This window comes from Hypanus sabinus, chromosome 4 (assembly GCF_030144855.1).
Source record: "Hypanus sabinus isolate sHypSab1 chromosome 4, sHypSab1.hap1, whole genome shotgun sequence".
In the NCBI taxonomy this organism is placed as follows: Eukaryota; Metazoa; Chordata; class Chondrichthyes; order Myliobatiformes; family Dasyatidae; genus Hypanus; species Hypanus sabinus.
In genome coordinates, this window is record NC_082709.1 from 12,052,942 (window position 1) to 12,071,977 (window position 19,036).

At 38.4% G+C, this 19,036-nt stretch overlaps 1 protein-coding gene across 2 annotated transcripts in view; it reads right to left on the bottom strand.

The window, feature by feature from the left end:
* Positions 1-19,036, bottom strand: part of ttc21b (tetratricopeptide repeat domain 21B) — a 116,075-nt gene that overhangs the window by 50,144 nt on the left and 46,895 nt on the right. For both annotated transcript variants that reach the window (XM_059966424.1, XM_059966425.1), the window contains exons 11-17: positions 15,222-15,422; positions 14,476-14,605; positions 13,891-14,048; positions 9,423-9,647; positions 7,605-7,843; positions 2,255-2,327; positions 254-364 (exon numbers count right to left, since the gene is read on the bottom strand). In XM_059966424.1, the coding sequence (XP_059822407.1) occupies positions 254-364; positions 2,255-2,327; positions 7,605-7,843; positions 9,423-9,647; positions 13,891-14,048; positions 14,476-14,605; positions 15,222-15,422 (1,137 nt within the window). The remainder of the gene's footprint in view (positions 1-253; positions 365-2,254; positions 2,328-7,604; positions 7,844-9,422; positions 9,648-13,890; positions 14,049-14,475; positions 14,606-15,221; positions 15,423-19,036) is intronic.

The window sequence follows — 19,036 nt, forward strand, 5'->3', positions numbered from 1 at the left end:
TATAAATAAATATCAAAAATAACAAGAACAAGAAATAACAAGATAAAGCGTCCTTAAAGTGAGATGATTGATTGAGGAGAATATCTCTATTGATGGGCAAGTAAGTGTAATTACCCACTTTTTGTTAAAGAGCGCAATGGCTGAGGGATAGTAACTGTTCTTGAACTTGGTGGTAAACAAGTATGAACTGCATAACATATGATAAAAAAAATTCACTACCAACAAAAGCAGAAAAGGAAGTTTTAGAACAGACCTTAGCATAATTATGTGTTTTAATAAGAGCTTTTCCAATCTTGCTAGCCAGAGTTCCATCCCTTGGATTTTTCTTTAGTGCTTGTTCATAAATGTCAATGGCCTTCTCTGGCTGCATGGAATCAAAAATATCAATAACAATGATTTATATTTACATCTCACATTTAACAATAAAAAACAAAATCCCAAAAGAATTTGCAGGGGTTTCTGTAAACCAATACTGATTGCAAGCTGTATTAACAAATTTCAGAACAGACGATCAAGATATTAGTGAAAGATATAAAGCTTAAAGTACAAAGTTTGTACATGTTATGAGCTGAAAACGACAGAAGTAGAAGTTGGGCAGTTTAATCATGATTACAGGGCATTGACATGGATTAAATTCATATACAGTAAATCATTCTGCAGAAGAACCCCAAAATAGGAGTGCAAACGTTACAGAGGTTTAAAGAGGCAAAAGAAATCAAGGCTAATTAGGGCTGAGTTCATGGGAAATTTGAAAACAAGAATAAGACAAAGAGCTAAGATTTTGCTGATGTATATCAGACCAGGGGACTAATAAAGGTCAGCAATTTGGGAATAATAAATTAACAGAACCAGATGCTGATTAGGACATACCAACATAATTTAAAAGTAGGCCAGCCAAGAGTGCATTAGAAAGGTCAAGAATAAGAAAAACATTGCAGAGAGCCTTGGCAGTAGATGGGCTGAGATATTGGTAAAGTCAATGGGTGAAAATGAACAGACTGCATTTTGAAGTGGATATGTAGCACTAAGTGATATCTATGTCAAAATTTGAAAAATAAGGCTGATAACTGGTAAATGCCTAGTACCTCTGTGGCTCTGACTCCAGGCAAAAATTCCCTCCTTTATCTTTGATTGAACCTACCTTCTCTTTAGGTATCCTCTTTTACTTAATGTTAAGTATAAAATACTTAATCCTGCTCACCAAGGACATTTCATGGCCCATTTTGGCCTTTCTAATCATCTGCTCAAGCACTTTCCTGCTATCTTTATATTCTACAAAGATCCAGTCTGATTTTAACTTCCTAAACTGAATGTATGCTTACTTTCACTTCCTGACTACATTCAGGACCTCTCAGGTCCTCACTCCTTATCAGACATACTGATCAGTTAGTCCTTAAAAAAACTCCCACGTATCAGAAATGGATGTTTCTGACAGTAGATGCATCCCCATCAATGCACTATAGTTCCTTACACTTAAAACTTAATGAGTTATGGTCAATATTCCCAAAATGTTCACCTACTATCAGGTCTATAACCTGTTATGGCTCATTTCCTAAAGTTTAAAGGGGAGGTTGATAGAGATTCTTGATTAGTCAGGGCATCAAAGGTTACAGGGAGAAGGCAGAAGAATGGCATTGAGAGGATAATAAATCAGCCATAGTGGAACAGCAGAGAAGACTCAATGGTCTAAATGGCCTAATTCTGCTCCTATGTCTTATGGTGTAGTGAAGTGGAGCCACACAAGGTTAGTCCAGCACCTTAAATTGTATTAAATATAGATCTGTACTTGTCAAACATTCATGTTATTGGACACTGTAAGCCAATTCCAAGCATTATCTTCAAATGAAATAGAAATAGGTGGCAGGAAATAATTCATATCTAATTTCTATGTCTTATATTTTAGATTTTTTTTCTTTCAGGAAACTTCACTGCAATTTAAAAATGATAAGAAGTTGTTCATATGTTGGAATTTCTATGTTATAGTCAAAGAAGCTAAGAAGCTGCAAGAAGCCAACTTCATAGGATACAATTATTGTTTGAATAATTAATATGAATAATTTATATAACTGTCCTCAAATATTTAAGTTGAGGCAGGAATTTATAAGGGAAATATTAATTGAAATAGCTCATATACATGTGCATTTACACACATACATGTTTGCATGGGCATATGGACATTCATTGCCATTTGGTATATACAAACAGATTCACTGACTAAGCAGAGGTATTTCCAAGTAAAGTTTAAAAAACTCACCTCTTGAATATTCATATAGGCGTCACCCAACAGAAGGTAGGTGTGAGGTCCAGGCAGTTTGTCAATTAAATCCCTAAAGCAAAATGTAAAATCATACTTATGTTCAAACAAAGGTGCTCGGCATGGTAGTATAGTGATTAGCACAATCCTTCACAGTACCAGCAACCTGGATTCAATTCCTGCCATTGTCTATAAGGAGTCTGTATGTTCTTCCTGTGACCACATGGGTTTCCTCCCAAAGTCAAAAGACGTATTGTTGGTATGTTAATTGGTCATTGTAAATTGACCCATGATTAGGTTAGGGTTAAATCGGGGATTGTTGGGTTCCATGCAGTATTCAATAAAAAAAATAAATAAATATGATTTACTCTCATCTTTATATTATGAAATCATGAACATAAATTATATTATTGATTTTCTTACATGAACATTGTTTTAAGGCTTTTATTCAATTCCCATGATACAGAACTCAGGAAGTCAGGGCAAAGTGCTGTACTCAGATCATTAAGAGTACAACATAACTAAATCCAGTGGATAAAACAGAGGGGATGACTGGAGGAGTTAAGATGGCCCAGATGGTCCCTCAAGTCTGTTATGCTATATAATCAGATTTGGGCTCATCCTGTGTCTCACCTGTATAGTTTCTCACAGACTCCTAATGAAAGATCTCTCTCTTCATTGAAAATACTCAATGTCTAGGTGTTTAGATACTGTTCCAAAGACTCACAAAGTATTATGCAAAGAAATTTCTCTTCATATCAGTCCTAAATGGGAACCCTTTACCTGACAGTAATCCATTAGGTGCTATATTTTCCAGTTCAACAAACCATATATCAATTAAATGAAATTATGCGGTACTGACTGCAAAGCAAATAAATGCTTCGTTAGATACATAAATGAAAATTCCATAGATAACCTAAAAAAGGTCCAATCAGGCATCTATAACCACCCCAAGACTTCAATATTAATGTTCAAAAAAGATCAAAGTAATTACATTTTTTTATTGCAGGAAAAGGGTGTAGTGGTAGATACATAGAAAACCTACAGCACAATACAGGCCCTTCAGTCCACAAAGTTGTGCCGAACTTGTCCCTACCTTAGAAATTACCAGGCTTACCTAAAACCCTATATTTTACTAAGCTCCATGTAACTACCCAAAAATCTCTTACCCTATCGTATCCTCCTCCACCACCATTGCTGGCAGCCCATTCCAAGCACTCACCACTCTCTGAGTAAAAAACTTAACCCTGACATCTCCTCTGTACCTACTCCCCAGCACCTTAAACCTGTGTCCTCTTGTTCAGCCCTGGGAAAAAGCCTCTGACTATCCACATGATCAATACCTCTCATCATCTTGTACACCTCTATCAGGTCACCTCTCATCCTCCATCACTCCAAGGAGAAAAGGCTGAGTTCACTCTACATTTTCTCATAAGGCATGCTCTCCAATCCAGGCAACATCCTTGTAAGAGCAAAAATGAGGAAATCTGCAGATGCTGGAAATTCAAACAACAACACACACAAAATGCTGGTAGAACACAGCAGGCTCGGCAGCATCTATAGGGAGAAGCGCTGTCATAAATCCTGCCTCTCAGGATCTTCTCCATCAACTTACCAACCACTGAGGTAAGACACACTGGTCTATAATTTCCTGGGCTAACTCTACTCCCTTTCTTGAATAAAGGAAAACATTCGCAAACATCCAATCTTCCAGAACCTCTCCTGTCCCCATTGAGGATGCAAAGATCATCGCCAGAGGCTCAGCAATCTCCTTCCTCACCTCCCACAGTAGCCTGGGGTACGTCTCATCCGGTCCCGGAGATTTATCCTACTTGATGCTTTCCAAAAGCTCCAGCACATCCTCTTTCTTAATATCTACATGCTGAAGCTTTTCAGTATGCTGGAAGTCATCACTACAATCACCAAGCAACACACACAAAATGCTGGCAGGCCAGGCAACATCTATCTATAGGAAGAAGTACAGTCGACGTTTTAGGCTGAGACCCTTCATCAGGACTAACTGAAAGAAGAGATAGTAAGAGATTTGATAGTGGGAGGGGCAGGGTGAGGTCCAAAATGATAAAAGAGGGGGAGGGGGAGGTCCAAAATGATAGAAGAGGGGAAGGGTGAGATCCAAAATGATAGAAGACAAGAGGGCAAGGGATGAAGCTAAGAGCTGGAAAGTTGATTGGCAAAAGGGACACAGAGCTGGAGAAGGGGGAGGATCATGGGACAGGAGGTCTAGGGATGGGGTAAGAAGGGGAGGAGGGGCATTAATATAAGTTAGAGATATCAATGTTCTTGCCATCAGGTTGGAGACTACCCAGACAGAATATAAGGTGTTGTTCCTCCAACTTGAGTGTGGCTTATCTTGACAGCAGAGGAGGCCATGGATAGACATATTAATTCATCAGTCAATGAAGATGAATGAGCAAGTGCAACAGGCAGTGAAGAGGGCAAATGGAATGTTGGCCTTTATTACAAGGGGAATTGAGTACAAGAGCAAGGATGTCCTTTTGCATTTGTACAGGGCCCTGGTGAGACCACACCTGGAATATTGTGTACAGTTTTGGTCTCCAGGTTTGAGGAAGGACATTCTGGCAATTGAGGAAGTGCAGCGTAGATTCACTAGGTTGATTCCTGGGATGGCAGGGCTGTCTTACACAGAGAGATTGGAGAGATTGGGCATGTACACACTGGAATTGAGGAGATTGAGAGGGGATCTGATTGAAACGTTTAAGATAATTAAAGGATTTGATAGGATTGAGGCAGGAAATATGTTCCAGATGTTGGGAGAGTCCAGTACCAGAGGGCATGGATTGAGAATAAGAGGTCTGTTATTTAAAACAGAGTTGAGGAAGAACTTCTTCTCCCAGAGAGTTGTGGAGGTGTGGAATGCACTGCCTCTGAAGATGGTGGAGGCCAATTCTCTGGATACTTTCAAGAAGGAGCTAGATAGATATCTGATGGATAGGGGAATCAAGGGATATGGGGACAAGGCAGGGACTGGGTATTGATAATGAATGATCAGCCATGATCTCAGAATAGCGGTGCAGACTCGAGGGGCCGAATGGTCTACTTCTGCACCTATTGTCTATTGTCTATATCAGAATGGGAATGGGACGTGGAATTAAAATGTGAGAAAGGATGGGGTGGACGAATACACAAGGGAGTCGTGGAGGGAGCAATCCCTGCGGAAAGCAGAAAGGGGGGGAGGAAAAGATGTGCTTGGTAGTGGGATCCTGTTGGAGGTGGCGGAAGTTACAGAGAATTATATGTTGGACCCGGAAGCAGGTGGGGTGGCAGGTGAAGACAAGGAGAATCCTATCCCGAGTAGGGTGGCGGGAGGATGGGATGAAAGCAGATGTGCGTGAAATGGTGAGACCCGACGCAGACTGAGAGACCGTTTCACTGAACACCTAAGCTCTGTCCACCAGAGAAAGCAGGATCTCCCAGAGGCTGCACATTTTAATTCTACGTCCCATTCCTATTCTGATATTTCAATCCATGGCCTCTTCTACTGTCAAGGAAAAGCCACACTTAGGTTGGAGGAACAAAACCTTATATTCCATCTAGGTAGCCTCCAACCTGATGGCATGAACACTGATTTCTCTAACTTCTGTTAATGCCCCTCCTTCCCTTCTTACCCCATCCCTTATTTATCTTTCCTCCCCCTTTTTTCCTCTATCTCTGTCCCTGTCACAATCACTCCTTGCCTGCTCTCTATCTTCCTCTCGTGCACCCCTCCCCCTTTCTTTCTCCCTAAGCCTTCCGTCCCATGATCCTCCCCCTTCTCCAGCTCTGTGTCCCTTTTGCCAATCAACTTTCCAGTTCTCAGCTTCATCCCTCCCCCTCCTGTCTTCTCCTATCATTTTGGACCTCCTCTCCCCCTCCCACTTTCAAATCTCTTACTATCTCTTCTTTCAGTTAGTCCTGACGAAGGGTCTCAGCCCAAAACGTCGACTGTACTTCTTCCTATAGATGCTGCCTGGCCTGCTGCGTTCCACCAGCATTTTGTATGTGTTGCTTGAATTTCCAGCATCTGCAGATTTTCTCGTGTTTGCGTTTTTAAATTCACTACAATCACCAAGATCCTTTTCCATAGCGAATAGTGAAGTATTCATTAAGTACCTCTGCTATTTCCTCTGCTTCCATACACTTTCCCACTGTCACACTTGATAGGTCCTATTCTTTCACGTCTTATCCTCTTGCTCTTCATGTACTTATAGAATGCCTTGGGGTTTTCCTTAATCTTGCCCGCCAAGGCCTTCTGGCTCTCCTAATTTCCTTCTTAAGCTCCTTCCTATTAGTCTTATAATCTTCTCGATCTCTAACATTACCTAGCTTTCTGAACCTTTTGTAAGCTTTTCTTTTCTTCTTGACTAGATTTATTACAGCCTTTGTACATCACGGCTCATGTACCCTACCATAACTTCCGTCTCATTGGATGATAATTATGAGGACATCAGATCAGAAAAGCAACAAAGACACGAGAAGCAAGAAGATAAATTTGTCAAGAAAATCAAGGAAACATGATGGAGGCACCTGACAGTGATGGAAAGACGGAAATAAGAAAGGCGGGCACACTCTCTCAGAACACGAAAGGTAAGATTTGCTGTGCTCCACAGCTAAGTTGTGACTCATGCCCATGAAGGAGGAGACAACATTTTTCTTTGAATGGAGGAAACAGATCTGCGGTATACAGTGGATGGTTTTCCTTTCACTGTGGGCTAAATCACTTCGAAGATTTTCCTGAGAGCAACTGAAGGAGAGAGAGGGATAAGCATTGGTAGTGGGGAGCCTATTTTCTTGTTGTCAGAGGAGGCTTTTATGATTCAGCAGAGAATCACCATGTCTAATTTGCCAGGAAGGGGAAGGAGCAACTAAAGTATTCTTTCATGGAATTAATTAGGTCTACTGTGGATTGGACACTGTAGTCATTAGAATACACCAGCATCAGGTTTTCGGGGGTGGGGGGGGGGGAAGTGGCTGTTATTTTAAATTCTATTTCAGATCCTTTATTTGAATTATTTATTTTCATATTCATGTAGCTTACAGATGAGGTGAGTAAACAAGTAACCAGAGGGAAGCTCTGATTATAACTGGAATGCCTTTTACGAGGGGAATACCCGTCAGATTAAATTGGTTGTTATCATACGACTCAGTTGGTGCTGCTCAGGTAATTAAAGAATATAGTGTGATTAGAATGCAAGCTTAGGTGAACTGGATATGGTGTTTCCTCATGAGATATTTATAACAATACCAGATCTGCCTGACTCCTGCTTAAAAAATCTTTTGAATATATTCAAAACAAATAAAAATACTTAAGGTATTAGACAGAAATTTTCACCTGTAGCAACTTGCATATAACTGCTTATCCTTCCTCTGATTTAGATAAATGTTTGCCATCTTCTCCTTTGCTTGAATAAAATAAGGTTGCTCAGGTGTGACATTTCGAAGCATATTAAGTGCTAGTTCTATATCCCCACGTACAACAGCAAGGTCTGCATTAGCAATTGTCACTCTCAGTTCTTCAGAGGTGCCTGTAAATTCATTGATGGCATCTTGCATCACTTTAGCAGCTTCATGCTACAGAAACAGAAAAGTCATCCTTTTTTACTGCAATCAGAATATCAGCATATAATTGTTCATAATATTTGATTATGTGAGTAAGTTTAGGACTTTGATATTGCTAAACTCATAGATTTTCTGGACGTTTCTGAATGCTGTTCAAGTTTTTACAGATGTACTGTTGAAAATGTCCTGAGTGGTTGCATCATGCACTAATATGGTAAGTCAAGTGCATAGGAACACAAGAAGCAACAGAGAGTAGTGGACTTTGCCCAATATATCATTAGCACTTCCCTGCCTTCTTTTGGTAGTATCTACGGGAGGCACTCCTTCAAGGAGATAGCATAACAATCAACAAAGATCTCTTCCATTAACACCATGCCATTTCTTGCAGCAGCCATTGGGCAGAAGGTACAGAAGCTCCATACCACCAGGTTCAAGAACCGCTACTTCAGCCATGAACCAACAGGTTCAATCTTAATCTCTGGATTTTAGTAACACAGTTAGCAACACTATGCCCATTTTGATCACTTTACACTAAAGTGGACCTTTTATTCAAATTATATCCTTTTTTCTGAAAATTTGTTCACTTTTATTGTATGTTTTTTCTCATAAATGCTGCTTATATGATGCTATGTGCCTATATGCCTATGATACTACTGCAAATAAGTTTTTCATTGCACCTGTGCATACATGTGCTTGTGCATATGACAATGAAGTTGACATTAACTTTATTCTATTAATGCTCCAATACATATTTAATACATTTATTCCTTAAATGCTACACAGTAGAACTAATAACTTTTCCAGTGAACATGGTAATTTTAGAGGAAACACAGGAAACAAGATCCCACATTTAAAAGCACCAACTGAGTGAAAGGGAAGCACAGAAATCAGGGTGTTGGCTGCCAAACAGATTGTACAGGAATGTGGTCACAATCAACTGATTGCATAGGAAACAGAGTCCCAGCAAGTAGGAAGGTAGCGTGGGAACTGGAGCTCTTGCGAGTAGACAGGGAAAGTGAGAATTGGGTTCCTAGGGACTACAGAAGCCAGTGCTCTATTAAGTAGGAAGGGAGTGCAGGAACCAAGGCTTTGGCAAGTGGACAGGAAGCGCTGGAGCTAGAGCTCCAGGGCCTTAAGAAACAGCATAAAAACCAGAACTCAGTAATTAGCAAGGAACTGGGGACCCAGGAAGAAGAAAGTTTACATATGAACTGGAATAGGAATAGTAAAAGAGTGAAATGGGGCTCTGGCCAGTTGCTGGTGAAACAGAGCCTTGGTGTGTCAAAAGGGAACTGAGGCCTGGGGAGAAGGAAACAGGCACAGAGACCCGAGTGGATGGGAAGCCCCATGATAAGCACAACTTGATGAGCTGGTTCCTCAACCTCTGAGAATTCTGAATAATTAGATCGTGGATTATTGGAGTTTTAATGGGTTATAAAACTTGATAGTAACATAGTTTTACCAATTTCCATAAATCATACCAGAAATTACCATTGCCTAAATTCAAATATTACTTCATTGTAAAAACTGCTATAATCATTCTGCTTTTGTCTAAAATGTATTCTATAAGAAAAATGAACCTCTTCATTACCTGTTCTCCATTCATACAATGAGCATCTGCTAACTCCAGAAAAATGGAAACACGATCAGCTGCAGAAAATTCAACTACTTTGCTTTTAGATTTCGATGCACTTCCTGTTTTCTTCATTGCAGGTAGGCTCTTAGCTATCTGCAAGGTTTTAACAGCTTCCTGAACATCCCCCATTTTTTTGTGAGTTTGGGCTTTAATCAAATGGTACAGAGGGTGTTCCCGAACCTGGGTAGTAAATCAATAAAATTAGAGAGACAAGTTCAAGAATTCTAATTGTTTTTATCTTATTTATTTGCCTTTCTCCCAGTGTCAAATGACAATATGAACAGAGCCTTAAACTTCCATACTGCCACGTTTTAAAGAAAAAGATGATTTGGCAATTAAAGAAGTTTAAAATTTCAGGTAACAATACTTATTTCTTATGTAGTCAGCATCCTTCATATGTTTTATTCAGTTTCTTTTTATTTATTAGATGGATAACATGGGTGTCTAAATTTCAGTTTTTAGTATTTTAGTTGCACTATTGAGCAAATGGCCTCAACACAGAAATAAAGAAACGTATTCAAGAATTCCCTCCAACCAAGAAAATAATTATACTGAAACAAAAGTAAAGGAAAAGGTGCTTGTTGAAAAATGGACAACAGCCAAAAGAACTTCCTTAAAAAAGGCTGTTTTAATACCCAAAGCCATCAAATGAGGAAATAAAATGAAGGAAAAATGTAGGCATCACAACGATTCAACCCTACCCTCAGGGATGCTGTCTCGGTAGTGTTAGCGCATTCTCACAGCAATGGTGCAAGTTTCCCTCAGGTGCTCCCGTTTCCTCACATATTCTAAAGCTGTTCTGTTAGCTCATTTATTGTCTTGTAGGATTTCTGCAGGTGCATACTTGATAGTCAGCATAGACTTGGCTGGGTGAAAAATCTTTTCTATGTAGAATGACTCTATGACAATATGCTGTTGCTAATTTTAATGTGAGTAATTAGGAGAGCAGTAAATGTCCACTCTATTGTTACAAAAATTAAAAACACAATCCTAAATATCAAGGTTAAAATTTTGTTTGGGAAAATCAAAAAATCTTTGACCACGTACATGGAGCTTAGAAAAATAGAGGGCTATGGGTAAAACCTAGGTAGTTCTAAGGTAAGGACATGTTCAGCACAACTTCATGGGCCGAAGGGCATGTATTGTGCTGCAGGTTTTCTATGTTTACCTCTCTTATCATAGTGCCTACAAAATTCTCAACGGACCAAATTACTTGGTTCTGCTTTGATGTCCTACGGTGTTAGGGTTTACTTTCCTTTCCCTGCCTCAGTGTGACAAGCCTGTCCAGAACGCCATGTAAATGCTCCCTAAACAAACTCCACATCTGTTCCCAAGTTCCTGCCTTACAGCATCGTAATTAGCTAACCCCCAATACCATCCTATACTGTCTGCTTGCATCCTTGTCCATGGATATGCTAATTGCCAGGAGTTCTGGTCACTGTCTCTGAAATGCTTGCCCACAGAATTATCTGTCACCTACCCAGTTTCATTGCCAAGTACTAAATCCAGTATGGCCTCTCTTTTAGTTGGCTTGTCCACATATTGTGCTAGAATCCTTTCTAGTTACACCTAACAAAATCAGCCCCAAGTAAACCTCTTGCACTAAGGAGGCATCAGTCAATTTTAGGGAAGTTGAAATCATCCATGACAACAACTCTGTCACTTAGCACCTTCCAAAATCTGCCTACTGATCTGAATGGTGTTATTGGGCAGCATATAGAATACTCCCTTCCTGGTTCCACTTAAATGTCTTTCCTTTGTCACAGCAGAAGTTACAGAAGAAAACAGGAATGCTGGGAGTCCAGATTTCAGGGCTGTAAAGTTAATCAAGGAAGCGTGTGGTTGGGGAAAGAAGAGACTGGACACATTTTGTGGAGTGTTTGGGACTGCAAAGGTAGGTCGTTAATGGATTGGAGGAGGGAGAGCTTACTCTCATTTGTTTAGGGAGTGAAGAAACAAATTAGGGATCATTTAGAGTGCTGGTGCAGTCACATTAAGGGAAGAGACATTCATGAGGTCACCATGAGGATAACATTTAAATTCAAAATGAGTTTATAATGAGCTCAAAATGTGTTTTGGCAACTCATTTCAATTCTACTTCCCATTCCAACAAATCAGAATTGCCCCACCTCCTCTACTTCACTTTTCCTCATTCGTGTTTCCCACTCACATCTTCACTTCTTACCTGTCTATCACCCCCTCTGTCATTCCTCCTGCTTCCTTTTCTTCCATGGTCTTCTATCCTCCTTTCCCCTTCTCTAGCCCTTTATCTCTTTCATTCAAGCAATTTCCAAGCTCTTTACTTCACCCCCTACCCCTCCCCCTGATTTCACCTATTATCTACAACCTTATTCTTCGTGCTTCCCTCCCCCACCTCTCCCCTTCATTTCCAGTCCCAATGAAGGGTCTCGCTCTGAGACGTTGACTGGTTATTCTTTTCCACAGAAAATGCCTGGCCTGCTGAGTTCATCCAGCATTTTGTATATGTCGTTCTGAATTTGTAAATAGCTTACTTCCAGTCTAATAATCCACAATTTTCCAATCATTCTGGCAGGTGTCCAAAACAAACTGCCAGGCCTCAAAAATGTGCATAAAAGACATGGTCATGTCCACATTTGCACCTGCAAGGCATCCATCCATATATCCATGCTTTCCAACATGTACTATGTCAAAATCACACAGAGGACCAGGAAGGAAAAGCATCGACTGTGTGGAGTGAGCAGCAAATAGTTGATTATATTTTGTGGGGTTTTTTTCTGCACTTTGAGAGTTCGATGTTTTCTTTGAACAGGCTCCATAGTGTCTCTTTGTTTCGTGGCTGCCCGTGGGAAGATGAGTCTCAGAGTTGTATTCTGTATACATACTTTGATAATAAATGTACTTTGAACCTTTGAATATTTCACAAATAATTTTCTGATTCTGCCTGGTAGAATTTTGAGGCTAGTATTTTGATCAATGTTGAGAAACTGTACAACGAGCAATTCTGAAGGCAAAATGTATGTTGGCCATAATAAAATAACTTGTCATAAAGAGGACAAATCTTTTTGCAACTGGGAAATATATTTTTTTCCAGTACTTCCTGCAATATCTTCAAATAATCACCAGGATAATTTCTAGGTTGAGGTGTCCGACCCCTGGGGAAAGGTGCACTGGAATTTTGAAGAGGTAATCTCTTAAAATGTAAAATTCTAATACTAATTGATCACCTGGATACCAAATGACAATTTCCCTTCTCTGGGCGAGTATTGTCTCATAAGTAATGACTGATTTGAAATGAGAAAACGATTTCTCATTCAATGGGTTCTTATTCTTTGGAATTTTCTATTGCAGAGGATAGTCACTGAATTAGTCAGAGACTGATGAATATCTATCCTTTGAGGAAATCAATGAATATAGGGGTTAGGAAGGAACGGGGATGAGCAATGGTCTTATGATGGTGCAGATTCTAGTGACTATAACTTACTCCTTCTCCTCTATCTTTTGTTTAATATGATGGACAGCGATTGAAGCCTGCTATCATAAATCCAGAACAGCACAGGCAGTTCCTCACAGAAGTTTCCTCAGGCTAATCTTTGACAGCTTCTTTATAAGCATTTCTAATTTCATAAGTGAGATTATTTTCCAGCAACCAACAATTTTCTGCTCCATTCAGAAGCTGTCTATTACTAAACAGCTTAAGCCAATTTACAGAAAAAATAGACCAATATTCTGATTAGATCTGAAATGTTAAACTTCATATTTGTTTTACAAGATGCACTTTTTATTTTTATCTCTAACCAGAAAAGTACCACAACGTACACCCTTGTGGTGGTTATTAATCCTGTCATGCATGATACAGTACTCTTTAACTATCATAAAATAAGTATTGTTAGATTTATCTAGAATATTCAGATTCAAAGTATATTTATTATCAAAGTATATATACAAAATGCAACTCAGATATTCATCCTCCTGCAGGCAATCACGAAACAAAGAAACATCATGGAACCCATACAAAGAAAATATCAAGCCTCCAGTGCACATGAAAAGAGCAAAAAATATATAATCTAAGATTTGCTACAGACTCTACACAGTCAATGCTTTTTCTTGCCAATATAATAGAAAATTATATTGCTTATTTTTTAATGTTTTTGTTCTCATCTAGATATTTCGATGCTACAGTAAAATAATATTGGCTGCTATCATTACACAATATTTTTGTCTTACTTCTGCTTAATTTAGTAAGGAAATAATATTAATAATTCTTCTGGGTGATATATAAAAAGCTGAATAATGAAATAACATGACATTTTATCAGTAGTTGAGTTTTTTTTATTTCTTGGTAATTAATTATAATAATTTTTAAAAACTAAAGAGATTTATTTTTATTGTAGTAAAACAGCTTAACCACTCAGCAATTTGACTACTGCACTTGATTTCTTACCTCAAAGTTATAACTCAAACACATTTCCAAGGAATGGGAGCAAAGTTTAAAATTTTCCTGAGATAAGTAAACTTGAGCCATCAGGAGATGGGCATCGGCAAATGAAGGATTCTGTTCTAAGCAATGTTGCAAGTTGATTTGAGCAGCATCAATATCACCTGTTAAAGAATAAAGCAAGACAATACAAGTCCAAATCCAGTGCTTCCTGCAGCATTTTCAGTATGCGACAATATTCTACAGTTAAGGAATTCGTCCAAGCAGTTCTTTAGTCTACTGTTGCAACAATTCATGCGTTGACTGCAGATATAGTTAATTTAATGTAAAGATGTTTATATTATTAGCAAGATTTTTGTTTTACAATCATCACCACATACGAAAGACAGTGAAAGTCTCAATAGCCCTGCAAGTTGATAGAAATATATATCTAGAAAATCTTTCATCTGAATTTGTAAATTCTTGGCAACCCTTTATTTAAGCAGTTACATGCTTCTGCAGATCATGGAAGGGTTAATGATCTCAGAATAAACAAATTAAATAAACATTTCTCTCCTTATCACACAAGCATTAATAAAACAGCATAAATACCTGCCAAATACTTGACTCTGGCCATGAAAAAGGCAGCTTCTATTAATCCTGGCATAGTCTTCACTATAGTCTCCAGCACCAAAGCACATTGTTTCAGCAATGGAGAAAGAGGTTGACCAGGAGATGAAGGCTGCAAAAGTTGTCATAATTAGAGAAAACCTAAGAATATCAAAATTACATTGCTTTTCAATAAAATATACCAAACAAGTTCAAAGCAGAACATTTAAAGAAACACTGATGAGTTTTAAAATAGAAGACATGGAGTTTTATATTTATTTGATGCCCAGTACTGAAAAAAAAATAAAATTTCATTTGAATAATTTCTTTGTTATACAGATTGAGTTAGCACTGAACAGTTGCAATAGTGCAAATCAGCACCGTGGTAATACACCTTTTTCAATTATCTCCAGTTTGCTCCTTGGTAACTTTCAACAACAAGCAGTATATATACTACAAAAATTATTTCAATAACTGGTACTAGCAATAGTAAATACATATTGTATAAGCAACACACACAAAATACTGGAACAACTTTGTGTGCGTTGCTTGGATTTTCAGCATCTGCAGATTTTCTGTTGTTTGCATATTGTAAAAATCATTTTGTTATTCTTGAATTATAAAGCAGCACAATAATTCTTTATAGATAAAGTTGCCCTTTCCACATTTGGACCAAATGTATATTTGAAAAAATTACATTCCTTGTACTTCCAGTTATATTTCTGTATATATTAATTTAAAATTTTTACCTGCGTGGGGCAGAAGGCAAGATATTCATGAATAATTTCTAATAAAAAGTCAGGATTTAATTTTTCATAGTAATGAATTCCAAGTGGTAGGCCATGTAATGATGAAAAATGAGTGTCAACAGCATCATTTAACAAATTAATAACTTCTTCTTGTCCTTTATGCTTTTTCACTGCCAAAATTGCACACAAGAATGATAATTCCTGCAAAAAAAAGATCATTTTATTGCTCTAGCAGAAAATAATATTTAGAAAGAGATTTTCTAATCAATAATACAATTCTTAAATACAAAGTGAATATTACATATAACAATAGGGGCTGATCCAACACACAAATTCTTTAATTTATTTTTCCAGGCTATATACAGTGGATTCTGTTAACTGGGACACATCAGGACTAGTACATCTTGACCCAATTAAGTGTGCTGTCCCAATTATCTGCTTCATGGAAATAGTCACAACTGTATAAAAAAGACAAACTACCATTTAATTGAGTAACAAATTATTGAAATGAAATGCAGAACAAAACAGAACATCACCATTACTATGACACTATTATAAAACTGTGTATTGATCCTATAAAGGGCTGGCTGGAGTGTAGTGGTATCAGCACTGGACTTCGAGGCAGATGGTCCTGAGTTTGAATCTGGCCAGGTAGCAACTTGGGCAGCAGCAGTATTTGTGCAGAAGATACTTCTATATCTTCCCAAAAAAGGCCTATGGACAACTACACTATCTAAGGGGTCACCATGAGTCGATGATGACTCGATGACAACAACATTTGGGACACTTGGAAGAAGAGCCTGTTGCCAGAGGAATTCATCCAGTGCATGCTGTCACCTTCTTTTGCCTGACTGTAAATAAATGAACAAAATCATCACAGACCTAGTGCAGATAATGGACTGCTTTGATACAATCTGTTCTATGACTGCAACCTTCAAATCTTTATTTTCATTGTAACATTTAAGATGATTGATGATACTTTCAAATTCTTTGTAGTTCCTAATTTGGTGAAATAGTGAAATTGTTTCATTTTCCTTCCCGGCTATTTCTGACATCTCCAAAGCCTGAATGCTTGAAACCACAGTAAGCAAAACAATTCTGAATTGTCCTATTGCTTATTTTTCACCAACTATCAGTGCCAAAAATAACTGCTTTTTGAACACGAACACACACAACTGTTATTTCTCACTTTTTTGTGAGGGGGAGGGGACAGGAGGGTCAATATTCTTGTTGCGTTTTTTTAGTTTCTTTGTGCGGGAAGAGGGGGGTTTGGGGGATTGATGATCGTGTTGCCATTCTTTTTTTTTGCAGCGGGGTGGGGGGAATGTTACTGTTTCTCTCTTAACTACCATGGGTTTTCTTTGTTTTTTGGCTATCTGGAGAAGAAGAATCTCAAGAGTTGTATACGGCATACATACTTTGATAATAAATGAACATTTGAAATGACACTATTTAAAACTGTTCATTCTGAGCATGGTGTAGGGTCTAACAGGCCCATAAGGGCGGATGACTGATGCTAGTTTGGCAACAGTCTCCTCTTCCTATTAAGTGGCATAGTGTCCCAAATAAACAAAGCTATTTTCTTGATTTGTTTTTATTCTTTAAGACAGGGGTTCCCAACATTTTTTTTTGCAATGGACCAATACCATTAAACAAGGGATCAGTGAACCCCAGGTTGGGAATCCCTGCTTTAAGAGTTGTCCCAAAAAAGCTGGTGCCCCAATTAACCTGAATTTACTGTATTTCCAATGTAATTCATTGATTAAGAATAAATAGCTCTGACTAAGAGAACCATCTGAGCATGAATATGTTAGATACCATACAATTTTCTCAATCGGTTTGTTCCTAATATGGAGGAGTCCTCTAACTATACACAAAAAATTAGAAAGTTCATGTGAAGAGCTCTTAGTACTAGTCAGCCCCAATCACAACAGTAGCATATGGAAATACTGTATATTTTTCAAACCACAGGTGTCCCCCCCCCCACTTTTTCGAACATTTGCTTTACGACACCTCACTGTTACGAAAGACCTACATTAGTTACCTGTTTTCGCTAACAGAAGGTATTTTCACTGTTACGAGAAAAGGCAGCCGAGCTCCTCCCCCGGAACTGCATTCTAGCTGGCATTGTTTAAACACGTACCTGTGAGCATCTGTGCTTCATGTCGATTTATTTTGTGCATCCGTTAACAAGTTAAGTTCTAAGGTACCGGAAAAGCCTAAAAGAACGTGTAAGGGTGTTATACTTAGTGTAAAACTAGACATAATAAAGCGTTTTGATCGTGGTGAACAAAGTAAGGATATAGTGAGTTTGGCTAAGAAGGCTGGGTTTGTGGAAGTTGGCGAAGATGATGTTGAAGAGGTTTTGGCATCCCATGACCAAGAACTGACAGATGAAGAGCTGATGAAGAGGAAAGGATAACAATCAAAACCAAACGCAGTAGCAAATGGCCCGAAAGTGAAGTTGTCCAGGAACTGAACGTGAAGCAACTGCATGAGATTCTTGCTGCGATTGACAACACTGCAATGATTGCTGAAAATTATGACTTTAATTTTGAAAGGGTACGTAGGCTTAGTGCATATTTGCAGGATGGTTTGAGTGCTTACAAAGAACTGTATGATAGAAAAATGCGCGAGGCTAAGCAGTCAAGCATACTGTCGTTTTTTAAGCCTTCTACATTAGCCACAGCAGACGGCGAACCTCGACCTTCGACATCAAGGCAGGCAGACATAGAAGAAGGTGACCTGCCTGTCCTGATGGAAACAGACGACGATGAGATGACACCCCAGACTCCTCTACCTCCCACCACCCCAACCTCCGACGACTCAGCCTAACACACCATCATCAGTGTGCTCGCTGTCTTCCCGATTCCGTTAAGTGAAACTACACTGGACATACATTATTTCTACTTTAGAAAGGCTGTGTATTTTTGCGTTATTTGGTATGATTTAGCAGCTTCATAGCTTAAAGGTTACTGGAAAGAGTACTTCTGCCGAGAGTGCTTGCAAGAGATTTTCTTTACAGTGGACGGTGCAGAAAAGTATTCCTACTTTATATAGGCTGTGTATTTAACAGATCATTCCTGCTTTTACGATATGTTACTGTTATTTTAGTTTTAATGTGTTATTTGGCATGATTTAGTAGGTTATTGTTTGGGTCTGTGAACGCTCACAAATTTTTCCCATATAAATAAATGGTAATTGCTTCTTCACTTTACGACATTCCGGCTTATGAACCATTTCATAGGAATGCTCTACCTCCGAATAGCGGAGGAAACCTGTAAAAGAGAACCTCTATTGGTGACTAAAGAGCATCCTCATCATAAGTTCCAGAGATTTACAAATTTCCATTTGTCAAATAATACCCCTGCTTCCACTCACATAGAAGACATGCATATAATACGCTCTGCAAAAACTCTTGATTGCAGGAAATTTGAATCTATTAAGCCAGCTATAAGCACTGCAGTTAACTCGGTTACCAGATTCATGTACAATTGACACCATTCATTAAAGCTATAAAATAAATTTTTAACTAATCCAACAATCAATAAATTTCAGAAAGTGTTTTCATGTGCTATGTAATAAAATTACATTGGACTCATTTTCAGGGACTCTTCATCTCATGTTCTTTATATTTATCACTTATTTATTGATTAATTATTATTATTCTTTTTTTATATTTGCAGTTTATCTTCTGCATTCTGGTTGAATGTCCAAATTGGTATGGACTTCCATTGATTTTGTAATGGTTATTATTCTATTATTGTTTATGCCCACTAGAAAATGAATTGCAGGGTGGTATATATTTTCCCTGA